This window comes from Telopea speciosissima, chromosome 1 (assembly GCF_018873765.1).
Source record: "Telopea speciosissima isolate NSW1024214 ecotype Mountain lineage chromosome 1, Tspe_v1, whole genome shotgun sequence".
Classification (NCBI taxonomy): Eukaryota; Viridiplantae; Streptophyta; class Magnoliopsida; order Proteales; family Proteaceae; genus Telopea; species Telopea speciosissima.
In genome coordinates, this window is record NC_057916.1 from 18,693,478 (window position 1) to 18,709,274 (window position 15,797).

General features: G+C 36.9%; 2 protein-coding genes and 1 non-coding gene across 4 annotated transcripts; 1 reads left to right on the plus strand and 2 right to left on the minus strand.

The window, feature by feature from the left end:
* The first annotated feature begins 1,295 nt into the window (after positions 1 to 1,295).
* Positions 1,296 to 1,367, plus strand: TRNAG-UCC. The gene has a single exon. It is a non-coding gene; the product is annotated as a tRNA-Gly (tRNA).
* Positions 1,368 to 1,622: 255 nt separating this feature from the next.
* Positions 1,623 to 5,718, minus strand: LOC122655034. 2 transcript variants are annotated; one of them, XM_043849294.1, is made up of 4 exons: positions 5,334 to 5,718; positions 5,189 to 5,219; positions 2,402 to 2,485; positions 1,623 to 1,849 (listed from the first exon to the last, which is right to left on the minus strand). In XM_043849294.1, the coding sequence occupies exons 1-4, from the start codon at positions 5,661 to 5,663 to the stop codon at positions 1,797 to 1,799; spliced, it is 498 nt and encodes a 165-aa protein (XP_043705229.1). In that variant the 5' UTR covers positions 5,664 to 5,718; the 3' UTR covers positions 1,623 to 1,796. The 2 variants fall into 2 exon arrangements, with proteins under 2 accessions (XP_043705229.1, XP_043705224.1); XM_043849289.1 differs by having other exon boundaries at positions 5,183 to 5,219; positions 5,334 to 5,715.
* Positions 5,719 to 7,188: 1,470 nt separating this feature from the next.
* Positions 7,189 to 15,471, minus strand: LOC122657071 (probable E3 ubiquitin-protein ligase BAH1-like 1). The gene is made up of 6 exons (XM_043851834.1): positions 15,187 to 15,471; positions 11,391 to 11,635; positions 11,044 to 11,292; positions 10,808 to 10,945; positions 7,582 to 7,640; positions 7,189 to 7,510 (listed from the first exon to the last, which is right to left on the minus strand). Exons 1-6 carry the CDS (start codon positions 15,395 to 15,397, stop codon positions 7,399 to 7,401), a joined length of 1,014 nt encoding a protein of 337 aa, XP_043707769.1. The 5' UTR covers positions 15,398 to 15,471; the 3' UTR covers positions 7,189 to 7,398.
* Positions 15,472 to 15,797: the final 326 nt, after the last annotated feature.

Consider the following 15,797-nt stretch of genomic DNA (forward strand, 5'->3'; position numbering starts at 1 on the left):
TGATGTGGATTTGATACCTCTCTTTCTTTCACTCCTACTGACTTTCTGGTTTCTGCAAGTTCTTAAAAGTTAAAACGGTCATATTAAAACCGAAACCCATCAAAGAGAAGTAAAGCAGAGAAGCTTGATATTCACAATTCAGTAAAGGAAATTAAAACGATCAAAAATGGTTAGAGGCCACCCACCAAGCCAATTTGAACTGAACATACTTGATCATCTTTAGATTCCGTGAGCATTTGAAAGTTACGGGTCTTAATTATGGGAAAAGCTATTACATGTCACCTATAGATTTACAACTAGCTACTTCTGGAATAGAAATTAAACCATAAATTTATCGTCCCCCTCCCCTTTAAATGATTCTCCTGCCCCTCCTATATGATGTCTCGATCAGTAATCTCATTGGTGTTGTCTGCTAGTGTATCGCATGCGACCTATGTGTCTATCTCTCTCCCTTTAGATTTACCCAATTGGATCCAAACCACATTCTCTTTCTAGAATCTATTCTGTACATAAGCAATGAAATGCTTCTCATTAAACCAAAACTCATTTCTCTCAACCTTTTCTAAAACAGAAGAGAAAATCAACTTAATCCCCAGTTCTAGGAAAACCTTGGGTGGGGACTTGAGCATATTGAGTACATGAAAAGTTAAGTTAATTGTCTGTTACTGACATGGTGAGGATAGAAGAAAACCTCCCTCCAAGGACACTGGTGTCTGGTGACAATTCTCAGCCCAGCCCACCTACTCTACTTTATGGGCCAAATTTGGGAATCTTTTCTTTTGGGAGAGGATTCCCTAAAAGGCAGCATCGCCTCTGCACCAATGCGGAGCCAATAGGCATATACGTGTGTGAATCAATAAGGGTGAAATCTCCGCCTTTCATGGGGTGGGGTCGTCATTTAGCACTCTTTTGTCCTTCTATTTTTGGTTGTCTTCATGTTAGCAATTAGGGAAAACAAAATTTAACTGGACCAGTAGCCCCTGCGCTTAGACTCATGGGGGAATGAAATGACTGCCTTTACCCCCATTATACCTCCGTGCACGGTGCATCCTCTCATTGGCCACAGCACATGTACAGGACGGGAGGACCTAGAGGTCCGGTTAGCATTCTCTAACCCTAGCAGTTGTTATTAGTACTCATTAAACGATTTAATTCCACATATATTCCCACCGTCACTGGCACCCAAACATTATAAAGCATCTTTGCGCCTTGCGGACCACTACAAAATTCACGACGGCCGTACATATGTTATTTACATGAGTTATTCAATTTACAATAACCTCACTGATATGAATGCGTTTGTAGTCCAACGGTTAGGATAATTGCCTTCCAAGCAATTGACCCGGGTTCGACTCCCGGCAGACGCAGAAAATGTTTTTTTTTTATTTATTTCTAATGGATTCCCCCATAAGAGTTTTAGTACTCAGGATCAATCCGAATCAGTCCGTATCGGACAAATTTACCTTTGTTTTCTTCGAAAAAAAATGAATTTTTTTTTTTTTTGTAATTTTAACCCTGTCCGTACCGATCTACCAATTCAAATCGGCCGGATGCAATACGAATTCCTCAAACCACGATCCCCATTTGAGTATTCAGTGAAAGCAAGCAAAAAGTATAGGCACCAGACAAGGTAATCTCAGGATCACATTACAAATTTCTTTTCTACAGTCTCACGTTTCAATTTTAATCAGACATTTCCCAGAGAGAAATGTAAACTATATCAACAGAAAGAAGGTTGAACAGCAGGTCTCATGGTACGAAGGATGAACAAAAAGATACACAAACATAGGCATGGCTCATAAGCGTCTTGAATATCCAGAACCCCCGCACTTCTTACAAAGTATCAATCCTGCAGGGAGATGGGAACAAGAATTCAGCACGGAAATAAATGTAAGACTATTAGGAAATTTGAATGTCCCATGCTCTCTCATGGATGGCAATTCTATGTTTCTGAGTCCTACAGACCATAAATCAGATGCACATTGAAGCAAGGGAAAATATCTGGTTCATGCCCAGATATTTAAAAATTTCCTGATCCAAAAACGAACCAAACTGAATTTGGATTCTTTACTCTTTTGACTGAGGATATTTTTTTATAAGATCAAGAAAAGATGGAGAGTTACCCATATGGGCTCATTACTATTCTGTCTATAATTAACAACAGCCACCTTTTGGGCTTGACAGAGAAATTGGTGACACAAGCTTGAACTCAAAAGTTCAACAGAGAAATGACAAACCCAAGGCTCTTCTGGCAAATCAGAGAATTGCCTATGACTAAACCAAATTAGTATCCAAAAAGGAAGAGAAACATACCTCATATTCTGATCAGGAACTTTTTGAATGTCTTACAAAATTCAGGCAACTTAAAAGTCGACAGCAGTAATACAACAGGAAAACTTACCCGCTCCCTTGCATACCCTGCAATCGACCAAGCCCGTTTCTTGTTTCATCTTGCCATTGTCGCAGAAAACACATTTGGTGCCACCTGTCCATCATTTTTTTTTCCCTCCATTAGGATGAAAATATATCACAAATGATGCAAACAAAGAAGTGACTCCAGTAGTCTTTAGTCTAAATTGATAGTTCATGGATTGCACTATTAAGTTCTCATCCCACTGAAAGGAATAAAATTCAGCAAACCATCTGCAATAGAAGCATAATTAAACATTGTGTCTTCTAAGAAAGAACCATTATCTGCAGCCAGCAGTAGGAATGTATCTTATGTGTCTCTATATGCAACCAGCAGATGGAACGTATCTTATCTATACATTGGAATGAAGCAATAGATAAGCATGTCTAGCCATATTTGTCTCTATGCCTTCTCATATAATCCAAACATCTACGATGAAACTAAGAATGTAAGTGTAGTAGTCCCTGGGACATTTGGTCCCAGGAACTACATATCTCTGGTCATAAATGTGAAATTTGTACAAAAAAGTATAGAGTGCGATGTCAAAGGAATGGAAGATTTACCAATAGGCAAATCAATATTCACAATAGATCATATCTTACACTATGTCTTTCTCATTAGGTTCTAAATTACCAAAATAACATTGAAAAAGTATTTCTAGTCAAGCAGCCTCTAAAAGTTCCATAAAGCATCAAAACGATTCACAACAGCTGTTTTGAGAAAGAAAACTACAGAAAATATCCTACTTAGTAATTTACCAAACAGTGGCATGCATACTTATCTAGCATGTGGAATATGCAACAAAACCAAACATGAAGCATCACAGTTTTTTTTTATTTATGGTCAAAGTTATTTGGAGGTGGGGCGAGGCAAGTTGAAAGCAAGTGGACCAAAGTTGGTAGATTAGTGACGAAAACAGGTTCTGAAGGTCGGTCTGGTATCACAACTTAAAGACTTCTCTAAGCAACAAGGCATCGTGTCATACTTCATACTACCAGAAATTTTTCTAGGTTCACAAAATGACCAAAAATGAAGAAACGCAATCCACATGTCTCAATGTTTCATGCATTCCTAATAATGCTTGTAGACAGAAAAATATTGGACAAAGTCCATTTGCTTAGCTGTAACCCCCCATTTCTGAACTCCATACTACTATAACTCATGCCAAAATTCCACCAGCAAATTGCATTACCCCACCCCCTTTCTATAAACAACATTTTGTGTCACAATGAAGGTGCTCTTATGTTATACTGTTTGGTAATTAATTCTCATTGATTCCCCTATTTAATGAAATTTTAAACCCATACTACCTTTCTGACATAGCTCTTTTATTTACAAATTGCTTTTGCTGATATCAAATGAGGGGGGGAGGGGGAAAACAATTGAGTGAATGAGCTCTAACACACAATCAATCCACCACTTCTCCTTTATCCAAGGATATGTGGGAGAACCTATAGAAGTTAGGAGTAGTTCCCAACGTCTAGAATTTTCTTTGGAAAGCTATCCATAATACTCTAGTTGTTAGAGCTAATTTTGGAGAAGAAATAGCTCGGATTCTCCATTCTGCCCATGTGTTCTCATGGAGAATACTCGGTTATGCATGCTTTACTTTTCGTGAGAAGGTGAAGTGTGTATGGTTTGCTTCTAATTTGTCCATCAGAGTGGAAGGTATCAGATTTTATTCTTTAAAAGACTGGTTCCAGTCATTGTTCATTATAGACGGACTTCCTGAGGAAGACATTTTTTATGCTACATCAATTAAGGCTAATCTGTGTTGGAGTATATGGTGTGTTAGAAATAAAGCCATTCATGAAAAAAAATTAATACAACCCTTTTATATCATGCACAGGACAGCAGTTTTGCAGGTTCCTACTCCTTCAGGACCCTCTATGTTCTTCAACAAAATGGACCCCTCATACTCCAAGTCATGAAGCTCATTTCCGGGTCACTACGATTGAAGGTTATTGGAAAATTAATACAGATGGACCGCACAAAAGGGACCAATCAGGTAGCCGTGGAGAAGTTATAAGAGTTTATAAATGCTCACATGTTGCATCTTTCCTGAAGGTGGATCACACGGAAACTCTTGGCAGTCTTGGAAAGTCTCAGACTGCCTCTCAAACTTCAGTTGAAGCGTATTATAGTAGAATCTGATTGTGTTAAGATTTATTGTGTTCTTTCAAGCCATTCCTTCAACTGTGATTGGGATTATCCCACTATTTTAAGTATTTTTTTCTTAAAGCTCTTGCTTTGATTCTGTAATATTTTATCATAGCACGAGAGTTTGTAATTGAGTTTCCCATATTCTTGCCTCAATCATTGCTAGATTTAGGATGAATGGTGAATGGGTTTGTTTACCACCCATCTTTTTATGTTCTGTACCAGGTGCTGGGTAAATAGCCCTATGTGAAGGCTTATAAGGATTTGGACACCCTCTCTTTAATGGCTAGTTTTTAAGGGTCAGTTCTACTCAGTCCCAACACTCCAACGATGATTTTTCTTTAAAAGCTCTAACAGTATTCATCGGACTTAAATCAATTAACTTTATCAGTTCTTAACCAAAACTTCGCAGGCAATTCATACATAAAAAGAATTTCAAAAAGTTCAGCTGGGTTACATTTAGATGATTAGGACAGACAATGGGAGCTCCATAAGAAACCAAAATAACCAATTTACGCAGGAAGAATTTTCTATTATTTATCATACCTCAACCATATTCCCGACACGATACATATTAATCATGTCAAACAGTTGGAAAGGAGAAGGAGTTACCATTACCAGCGCACTTATTGCAAGAAACAGGGTCTCCCTGCAAAACCCACAAATTACAGATTCCGAATTACAAAACCTAACCCTACAAATTTCGACCAAGAAAAATAAATAAAGATTACGAAACACACAAAACAGAAGGCAGAGAAATCACCTTCAATCCTAGAAACAGAGACAGAGCAATGGCAGCGAAGACACTAACAGTGGTAAGAAAAGTCTGAGTGTCTACAGGCCTTTCGTAGCCATTTAACAATAAAATGGGATGGAAGAGGAGCTTTGATGGTAGTATGAATTTGGACTTCAAAACGAAGAGTTTCGAAATCAATGTATGTGGTTTTCCGCTCAGTTGAGAAAGAGGCTGAGAGTTAACAGAGCTGAGAAAGAACTGAATTGGAGCAGTTGAGGGTGGAGAATTATAAATTAAGTTCGAAGAACAAGAAGAAAGCGAACCAAAACGATGTAAAGAGCAGGAGAGCGTCGCCATGGATAGAGTATAAGAGGAGCTCAGCTGTGGGCTCGCTAATTTTAGCGGAAAGAGCATAAAAAAAAAAGGGCTCGAATTGACCGATATACCCTTGGGCCATGGCCTCTCCAAATCCGAAGCATTGTGTGATAAATAAAGGGAAGAGGGTTCCATGACACTAGTATGAGGAGGAATCAGTATTCCCCACCAATGGTGACGCTGAAAACAGTATCGTCCACATGGTTAGAATAGGAGAGAGAAATAATAGAGAATATCTCATGTGATATCTTATTTATCTTGTAGAACTATTTGTTTTGTAATTTATTTTTCTTATATCGTAGATTTAGAAAGTTATACCAAAAAAATAATAATAATAAATAGGGAAAGAGATCGTTGTCTACACCCAAGCATCGCCCTAGGTAGGATTTCCACCTTTCCATGAGACCGCACGATACAGGTAACATTCTTTTCCCCTACTTAATAATGTTGTGAAATTATTTACAAAGCATGCCATCAGATCTTCTAATCAGTATCAGTAATTCTCTCTCTAGATATTCTCCTTGAATGAGAAGTGCGTTCCATATCAAACGCCTCTTTTAATTGACTAGCAAACACCATGAATCTAGTGCACTGATATATCATCCGAGTAACATCGACCTTTAGTTTATCTAAACTCATAATGTCAAAACTGTGACGATAAAGACCTCTTAGGTTTGATGACTAATTGCAACCTACCAAAGAGAATCTTGTATTCAACACATTGGCAATCCTATGATTCAATGCAATATACACAAGTATGTATGCTCATAAGTGTGTTTTAGAATCAATATTTGGAGGACATACAACATGACAACCATTTAAACAAAATGCCCAGTTCTGTCCCTAGTTGTGAATGACTTTTAGATTAAAATCTAAGGAAAACCAACAACCCATTAATATTATGTAATAAACTAATAGTAAATAATTTAAAGGGTAAAAGAATGCTACCCGGTCGTGCATGGCTGCCATGCTTGGACACATAAGGCGCCTTGACCACTTGGAAATGACCGCCGTGTCTAGGCGTGGGAGCCACCGAAGGTGCACAACTGGGTAGTGACTATTTCCCTAATTTAAATATTGATTTGATGGACATGCTTACAACACTTGTCACGTTACAAAATTAACCGTGTTTTTAGGGAAAATTATCGTCTCCATTTATCTGCCCCTCCATTTCATCTAATAGGGGGGGAGTGGACCCCACCCGGGCAATGTGTTCGGGCAGGGGTAGGTGGTCATTTCTGCCCCCCTCCCCCTATGAGATGAAATGGAGGAAATGAAGGGACAGATAAATGGAGACGATAAAGATCCGTTTTCCTCCCCCTGCTCGGCAACGAGCCCATGCTTTATGAAGTACAATGTTGCATTTAAGAAGCATAAAAACACAACATGAGCTTAGCTGAAATAAAGATGTTGTAAAGGATGAATATCAGAACTGAAAAGGAGAACCAGAAACTGATGCTTCCACTGGAAACTTAACATCAGAACCAATTAGGTGCAATTGATGAAATGAAGAAAGGCCAACTACGGTGAATTGTTAATCAAAGCCCATTGCCAAGAAAAAATTATACAAAAATAGAGCCAAGCTTGATCAACCGTAAGTACATTCAACAAAAATAATTCAAATCTGTTTCACTTTCTCCAAGCTAGAATTAAGCAGCTTCTATTCCAAAAGACGAGACTTTATCCAGATACTGTACCCAAAGGACATCTGCCATTGTCAAGTCCTAAACCCCAAGAAGAGCTGGGATTGTGAGTCCCAGTACTCTTTAGATTGCTTGACCATCTCAACTCGTTCTTCATGCAGCCTCTCTTTCCAGTACTCCTTGCACCTACAAGATTTTACATGCAACTCAGAACTGAATTTTACATAAAAACAGGAATCTAAGTATCTGTTGCTCACCTGTTTTTCAGGAGCAAATCAAGTTCCATCATGTGGACAGAATTACAATACACTCCAACCTGCACAACAAAAAGCCAAAACACAATCAAAAGATGACCATCTTAGCAAATAGGGAAGAGAACCAAGACTTTGATCCATGTCAGTCAAAGCCATCAAAAGAACCTAAGTACCACCTCAGAGTTGGGCACTCAAGCAAGTACCCAGCTAGTCTGTATAAGAGCCTTCAGTTCAGAATTTAATCCTTGTATTGCATGTGGTTTCATTACTTCCTCTAAAGCAATTAATTGGTTGTCTTTACTTCCTCCGAACCAATTCATTGAGCATACAATGTCTAGAAAGAACATATTTGCATCTATGCATGAAACAGTGAGCGAGTCATACCACTCAATCGGAGCTTTTATTCAAAGACAAAACCATGGTTTAAACGCAACCACAAGCATAGTAGTCAGCAATGAATCGAATTGTAGAATCCCAATGAGGTGTTGTTGAATCAAATTGGGATCTGAATCATGAATCATAGGATTCAAAATGATTCCCCAGAAAAATTGTAAAAAAAATGAAGAAAAGCATAGAAAAATCCAAGATAAAGAAAGAACTAATTATCCATATCATAGAATGCATATCATTACTGAAAATCATATAAAAGTTGTTTGGAGGTTGATACAGCGATACTGATACTGTACAAGATTCACATTTTATATCTACAGAAACATCCTCTTAAAATGAAAGAGTACCATCCACAAGCAATTAAGAAAACAAAAAAGTTGAAGTCTCCACTAAAAACTCTTCAAATCATCTCCATTCAAAGCTTCTAAATAAAAGGCAATAAAGGCATTGAATGGAAACAAATACCATTAGGTATTGAAGGATATTCCGAGTTCTGGGTTTTAGGGAAGGAAAAACTTGAAAATCCCCAACTATTACTCAAAGGAACTAAAAACAGAAAATCAGGGGTCTTTAAAACCCTTAGTCAAGTATTAGAGGGGCTAAAGAAAAGGAAAAGTATTGGAAAAAAGCAACAAAGGAAACCAAAAGATTGAGTTTTGTTGTGAATGAGTTCGACTAATTTCCACCGAGTCAACTCGACCATATTCTTTAAAAATCATTTGAATCGTAAACAATTCTGAATCAGTGGCCAAGTCTTAACCAATTACCATGATCTAGCTAGAATGCAACCCACTAAGAGAATCTGAATCCGCTAGGCAGAAAATCGTATTAAATTGTAGGATTCAAAGAATGCATTGGTCTGATTAAAAACAGAGTTTACAAGGAGAACAACAGACAGACACCTTGCTTGTTATACACGTTATAATATTTTATAACTAACTATAGTATTATATACATTTCAATTTTCTAGTTTAACCATAACGCATCATAGCTCTGATTGCAACTAGTTAAAAACAGTTAATTGAAATACACCATTAAATAACTGAATAATGACCAAAATCACCCATTAAAAAATTATATTAACCCCAGGGACACGAATACAATTGTCCCATGTTTTCTGAAATGTAAAATCCCAAAATTAAGCTGACAAAAGTCAAATCCTTTGCTAGCCTGGTTCCCCACAATCAATGTACAGACTGTAGATGTTTGCTGAATCTAACCAAACCTTAGGTTACTAAGTTAATAAGTCAATCTGAAAATTAAATACCAAATACTCAGTAGAGTTCTTAATATTAAACAAGCTTGTAAATATACTCAACTTACTATGGTTAGTTAGGCAAGTTTTCAACCATTATGTGTTTAAACCATGAAGAAGAAAAAGACTCAAGAATTAAATAAGAAAACCTAAATAAACTGAGTTTAAGCCTTCATCTGTCTGAAAAAATTAAGTACTTCCCAAAATTTCAAGAGTCTGCTATGAGTTGGACATGTTAGTGATTATATGTAATGTGTTTAATGAGTATTAATTCACCCACTTCATCAACTGCCACATCTTCTACAGTACCTAATGTATACTGATCAACAAACAAGTCATCCTATTCCTGTTTACTCAGCTACCCAACTGATTGTCTGCTCGTGCGGTGTCCTCCAAGTAGCAATCTGCATGGCTACATCCAGCTCTTCCTAGAGAATCTAATGCATTGATAACTCAACTGGGAGGCATATTGACAGCAGTGGTTGCTTGAACTGTGAAAATATTTGTCTTCTTTTGCATAGGATTTAGGAACTGATTAGATCCTCCTCAGGACTTGCTCACATTAACGTGAGAGCACAGCGGCATCTCCTGTGTTGTGCTCCCAACAAATGTTATCTATTAAATTGACAAAGCAACAAATATAAAAACTAAAATTAGATTTCCCATGCAATACATAATAGTGCAAGATCTCTTAAAGAGCATGGCACAGGAAACTTACAAATGAGAAATTAGGTTGTGATCCCGCATGGAGGCGTAGATTTCAACTTAAGAATAAAAGACGAATGATGCAGTTACCTTAGGCACTGATTCCGCATGGAGGCCTAGATATAAGTCTAGAAGGGCCAAAAGGGGCATGTGGCAGTCCAATGGGATGAAAACATACTTTGGGTAGTAACGTTATAGGTTGGAAATTTTATTTTCTTGGGTTTCATTGTAACAGACCTAATTTATAAGCCCATAAAATGGAGGTGAAGTTAGTACAGAGGAATAGTAGTTAAGTGTTTGAGTTAGATTAGGATACTTATTAGCTATATAGAGTTCTGTTTTGAGTCAATTTAGTTAAATCAGTGTGTGAGAGTCATATATGTATATACATTCCCTTCAATTAGACATGATTTGAATATAGAATTGAAGTCTTTCAAGAGTGTTTGAGCTGTTGAGCTCTACAAACGTGGATGAAGGCTCTTCTTCTGACCTACTGCTTTCTTCTTCTATTCTTGATCTTCTAGTTCTGTTTCTTTAATTGCCAGGTGATATCTCTCCACTATTCTTCTTAGTCCTTTTCTTCTCCCAATCCTATCATATTCTTTCTCTTCTCTTTTTTACCACAATCAATTTTATAATTCTGGTTATTTCTTGCTGGATAATATTCAAAGAATCAAAATCTGGTTATTGAATACTGTTTACATCATATCTAAAAAGTTCCTCAGATCTGATCATCCATACATTTTATATTATCTAAAGTTCCTGAATATAGCTTGAAAATAGTGATCCTGGTTGTAGCTCATTCTTCTAGATACCTTTTTAAAACCCTGAACTGCATTATTGAAGATGAAGAAGAAGAGAAGGATTCAAACTATGTACCTCTCTACAAATAGGGCACTTTGATTCTGGAACTGCAGCTTTAAGTCCTTCAAATATCATAACAGAAGCTGCAGAGCAAGCACAAGCTTTACAAAAGAGATGGCCACAACTTAAAGCATAAGGATTAAAAAGAGTATCCTGTGAGTTAACAAACAGAAACAAGTGAGTAAACAATATTAGAAATATTGTTACTTTTCCTTCAGAATGCAGCCAAGGAAAATATGCCAGTATCTTACCAAGCAAATAGCACAAGTCAAATTGTATTCTAGCTTCATGGAATTGGGAAGCATCAACGTCAGGACAGGCTGAGTTGAAGTAAAATCACAAGAGAACTGATGGAAATACTCAGGGGAATCTCCACCATCAAATCCGTTGGAATTTATATAAAATGCACCCAATTCAATTAGCCAAGGTGATTGTAGAAGCTCTATGTGTTCAGCTCGGAGTTTAGTTTTAAAGTTTCTACCATTTATAGAGCTATGCACCTACAAAGAGGATTCAGAGAAATTGTCAGACTTCTGCACAACAAAAGATCAATTAGAACATTGAAGTTCTATTGAGTACAGAACCATCAAGAGCTAACCTTATCGTATTTCTTAAGGATTTTTTGTATAGCAATTGCATTCATTATGACATAATTAATCAGCATCCTAACTTCTTGATCCATGTGATGTTGGTCATTTCGAAAACAATGAGACAGCTGTAACACGTATTTTTGCAATCCTCTTGATAGGTCAAGATGGAGGAGGCGCCTTACTCTAGAACTGAAAAACCCAGAAATCTCTGAAGCCTCTTTCATTAATTCAGAAAAGAACATCTGATCACACACTACAAAATACAACATCTTCGGCATCAACAACTACTATCTGGTGAAAAAAAAAAAAAGAATTATACAGTTCCAAATTAACAGAAACAACAGCAATTTCAGCACATATATAGAGATAAGCTAAAGGAATGGAAATGGACATTTGTTGTGCTATGATGGAAATGAGGAAGATTTGAAGGGAAAAATGGTGGTGCAAAGAATATCAAAGCACATACATAGACCAGAGGAAACAAGACACACTTGTTTGAATTTAGAACTAAGGACCATAAGAAACTTTCTACCAGATGATACCAATGAAATTGAATGTACCTTTTCCCCCTTCTGATGGGGAGGAAAAGAAAATAAAATGAAGAATGTAAAAGAGGGAAAAATTCAAATCAGCATGCACATTTAAGACAGAAGTATCTGATTTGACGTTTAAGAAGCTCAATACTTAAAATCTTTAGTGCAAGAAATGATTTGCCTCTATTCCATTAAACAAAAGTTAACAGACAATAAATTAGTACCACTCTGAAAAAATTGAACATGCCCATATAGTTAACCATGAATGTATTGCCACCGTTTTACAAGCATATGTGGCACTCTTCTAGGTGGACAGTACTTACATTCGACAATCCATCAAGGGAATTTGCCACTGGTTTAGTATGACATCAACCACTAAACCTATTACATTTGTCACACACAGTGGGTGAGCCTTGGCGCAACGGTTAAGTTGCGCTATTGTAACCTGTTGGTTGTGGGTTCAAAACTTGGAAACAGCCTCTCCTATGAGCAGGGGATAAGGATGTGTGCATTTGACCCTCCCAGAACCTGCAGTAGCGGGAGTCTCGTGCACTGGGACACTCTTTTTAGGTCAGAAAGGTTGTCCCTACACATTTCAAAAGATTATCTTGCCAATAGTTAGATTCATATCATTACCAAACACATCCCAGAGGAACTTACATGCATCCTAATCTTATGATGATAGTAGACCCATTCTCTAAGTCTCCTCAAGGGGTTCCTTCATTGCATTCTTTTCTATCCAGGCCCTGTCTGTTTATTTTACATAAAATAAAGGTTAGAAATAAAACATTTTACCTTTACAAGGGGAAAATTTTACAGTTTATTTGACATGCTTCAACTTCTCATTGAAGGCCACTATAAAGTGACAAAGAGACAAGAGTGTCATCTGAAATGCTATCTGGTTTTGTCCTCATCTGTGAACAAAAGGTAAAATCCTGTGGAGCAAGGTTCAAGAACTCGGTTTCAACCAGCCAGAAACCGAGATATGGTCGAAACCAGGGATTTTTTTCCCAGCCAAATCGATGAAGTGGTTGCAAGGCCCAAAAATGGGTTTTTATCTGATTTTTGCTATACAGCCTTTTTTTTTTTTGACATTTTAAACACAATGCATGAACTATTTTCACAAAAAACTCTCATAATAGTACTTGTGGTTTTGACCAAGTTTGTTAGTGTATATTGTTCTTGGACATTGATTGGAAACCAGGACAAACACTTATTTATGCCAAATATCATTTAAGTAAAAGAAATCACATTTTGTTTTTTGTTATTTCATTTACTTACGATAATATTCGTAAATAAGAAAATACCCTCTATTTGAATCCAATAAAAATAGTTAAAAAATCAAATTCCAAAAGGATAAAAAGTCAACCCCCCAATTCAAGAACAAAAACTGAACTTTTAGCAGTAAATGCAATTTTCAACTTTCTAATGCTTTGGTTTTTCTTAAATCTAAAAATTTCATAAATCTTAATATGGTAAAACATTGTTAAAAACCAAAAATGCGGTAAAATATTCATTTGTTTTGATGTCTAAAAAAATACTTTCATTCAGCGATTTTTAATAGCATTTGCACACACCAAATTATGTTTGACCGGAACATTACTCCATTAATATAAATCAGATTTAAGAAATCTTGGATTTACTTAAATGATATTTGTCATAAATAAGTGTTTGACCTGGTTTTCAGCCAGGTTTCCTCAAGTTTCAATGAGGACAAGTGACACTTACATAGGTGTTTAGATCGAAACTTGCGAAATGTGGTCAAAACTAGTCGAGTTTGGTCGAAACATGGGATTTTTTAAAGTCGCATGACATCTTCGTCTCGGTTTCTTGCAAAACCAAGATATCTCGGTCGAAAATGCAAGTTTCGACCGAGATTTAGTTCCATGCTATGGAGTATGGATGCACAAGCTACTGTGCAGCCAATCCAGTTGGCAAGGAATTGTAGAATCTTTGAATGGAAATAGATATCTTCCAGCAGCTGTGCATTGCAATAGAGAGATTTCTTATGGACGGGGCAGCCACAAAAAATGAAATTCTAGGTATTCAAACTTCCAGATTTAGGAAGAACTGGCAAAATATAATCTGCAAAAATTAGAAACCTTTGCAATCTATGTTATGTTTTTGTGAATTGAATGTACAGTTTCTCCCCCCCCCCACCCCCCCCCCCCCCCCAAAAAAAATCACCTCAAAAATAGTTAAAATACTTATTCGTTTCCTACGGAAAAAAAAAAAAGATGTGTCTTCAAATTAAAGCAACCACCTCCACAGCAGGTAAATTTCATGATGAAGTAAAAATCTTATTAACACAGAAGTTCATTAACGAAAAATGAGCCCAATGGAATGTTATATACGCTATTGGACCCAACAAGTAATCAATTTAGCACAAATATCCACATGCTGTATGTATGAAGCATCCATTGCAAAGTGGGACACAAAATTGGATAACCTCAAATTCAGAGAGTTATCAATTTACTTCATCAGTGACAATCCAGTTTATATATGAATAAAATGAACAAAAAAGTTCAGAAGTCATCAACTTATCTTGTTGGTCCTAGTGATATCTATTTTTCATTCATTGTAGCTGGAAACATTTTTTTATAATTACAATTACCAATTTAACAACCGAACCAGTTCCACTTAGTACTTTAGTAGTTGCTCTATCCTTTTCAAACTCTTGAACTTTTACTTTTTCAAATGAATCAGAAGACACCTAGTGTATTTAATGTTCGATACCAGCTGTTGTGTAATCCTAGTAGAATAGGTTTGTCTGATAAGATGTACAGTGCTTTTGCCTCCAGAATATATATAACACATAGTAGGTTGTGACTTGTAAAGTGATGGTACCAGAGAATACATGAACATTGAAATTGATCATTAGAGGTTTTCTATGCCCACTTGACACTCTGTATTGGGTTGTAAATGATGGAAAAGAAACATAACATCCATTTTTGTCCCAACAAAGAACTAAAATTGTGGATTGGTGTCAGTGACCGACAAGGAATAATTTTCTGCTCAGAAACAAGTCGGGAAAAAAAATCGAGACTGATATGATTCACTCTTATGTTAAATTTGTAATTATGCAGTTCGCTGTTCTTTCTTGCCTACCCAGATGTTATAGACTACATAAATACTCTAGTTTATTCTAATTCTGTGAGTATATACTCCCTAATCTCTATACTTTGAGAGAAGCAGTAGATTCAAGCAATAAGACACAAGAAAAATAACAAATTTAGGGCAACAAGACACACACAAGCGCACACGTACATACATGAGCAAGATTCGCATTGGCAAAGCGGTGCCACTGCGTCATTCCCCTCCGCATGCGTTCCTTCATTGTCAGAAGAATCTTGCAGAGCCCGGCAACTCCGGCAGCTCTTCAACACTTTCTTAAGGCGCTTATACTCCACATGCGAGCATTTAACCAGGAATCGCTCCTGCTCTCCATGAAGATACTCAGTAAAGGTTTCTCCAAACTTCATCCTCCACAGCCACAACAGGAAAACCCCAGAGAAACAAAACAAGCTCGAATCAACCACAGCCTCTCATGAACGTTCAAAATCTGACGGAAAAAAAAAACCCTTTCCCTTCAAATTAGAGAGATCGGGTACTTCCCAAATTCCAATCAGCAATTATTCGAACCCAGAAAACGTTTAAGACGTTAGCATATATTAATATTGTTTTAGGTTTAGTCAAAAAAGATTGAAACGGGTAAGATTATATAAATCCAGTAATGGAGAATCAGAATAACCGGTTTTGGAAATAGGGTATAAAAACAAAAGTTGTAACCGAAATTAATGATTAAATCGCGTACCACACGTTTGACTCTCTCGTCGCCGTAGGCTTTGCCGCGAAAACTTTGCGTTTGAAGCACGGAGTCCT

Excerpts from the sequence above, each read along its gene's own strand:
- LOC122657071 (XM_043851834.1), bottom strand. The coding sequence starts at position 15,397 with ATGAAGTTTGGAGAAACCTTTACTGAGTATCTTCATGGAGAGCAGGAG. Across the intron at positions 11,636-15,186 it reads CCAATGCGAATCTTGCTCAT|TGTGTGATCAGATGTTCTTT; the intron begins GTATGTACGTGT and ends TGTATTTTGTAG. Across the intron at positions 11,293-11,390 it reads TCCTTAAGAAATACGATAAG|GTGCATAGCTCTATAAATGG; the intron begins GTTAGCTCTTGA and ends TCCTCTTTGTAG.
- LOC122655034 (XM_043849289.1), bottom strand. The coding sequence starts at position 5,663 with ATGGCGACGCTCTCCTGCTCTTTACATCGTTTTGGTTCGCTTTCTTCT. Across the intron at positions 5,220-5,333 it reads CTCTGTTTCTAGGATTGAAG|GGAGACCCTGTTTCTTGCAA; the intron begins GTGATTTCTCTG and ends TGGGTTTTGCAG. Across the intron at positions 1,850-2,401 it reads CAGGGTATGCAAGGGAGCGG|GATTGATACTTTGTAAGAAG; the intron begins GTAAGTTTTCCT and ends ATCTCCCTGCAG.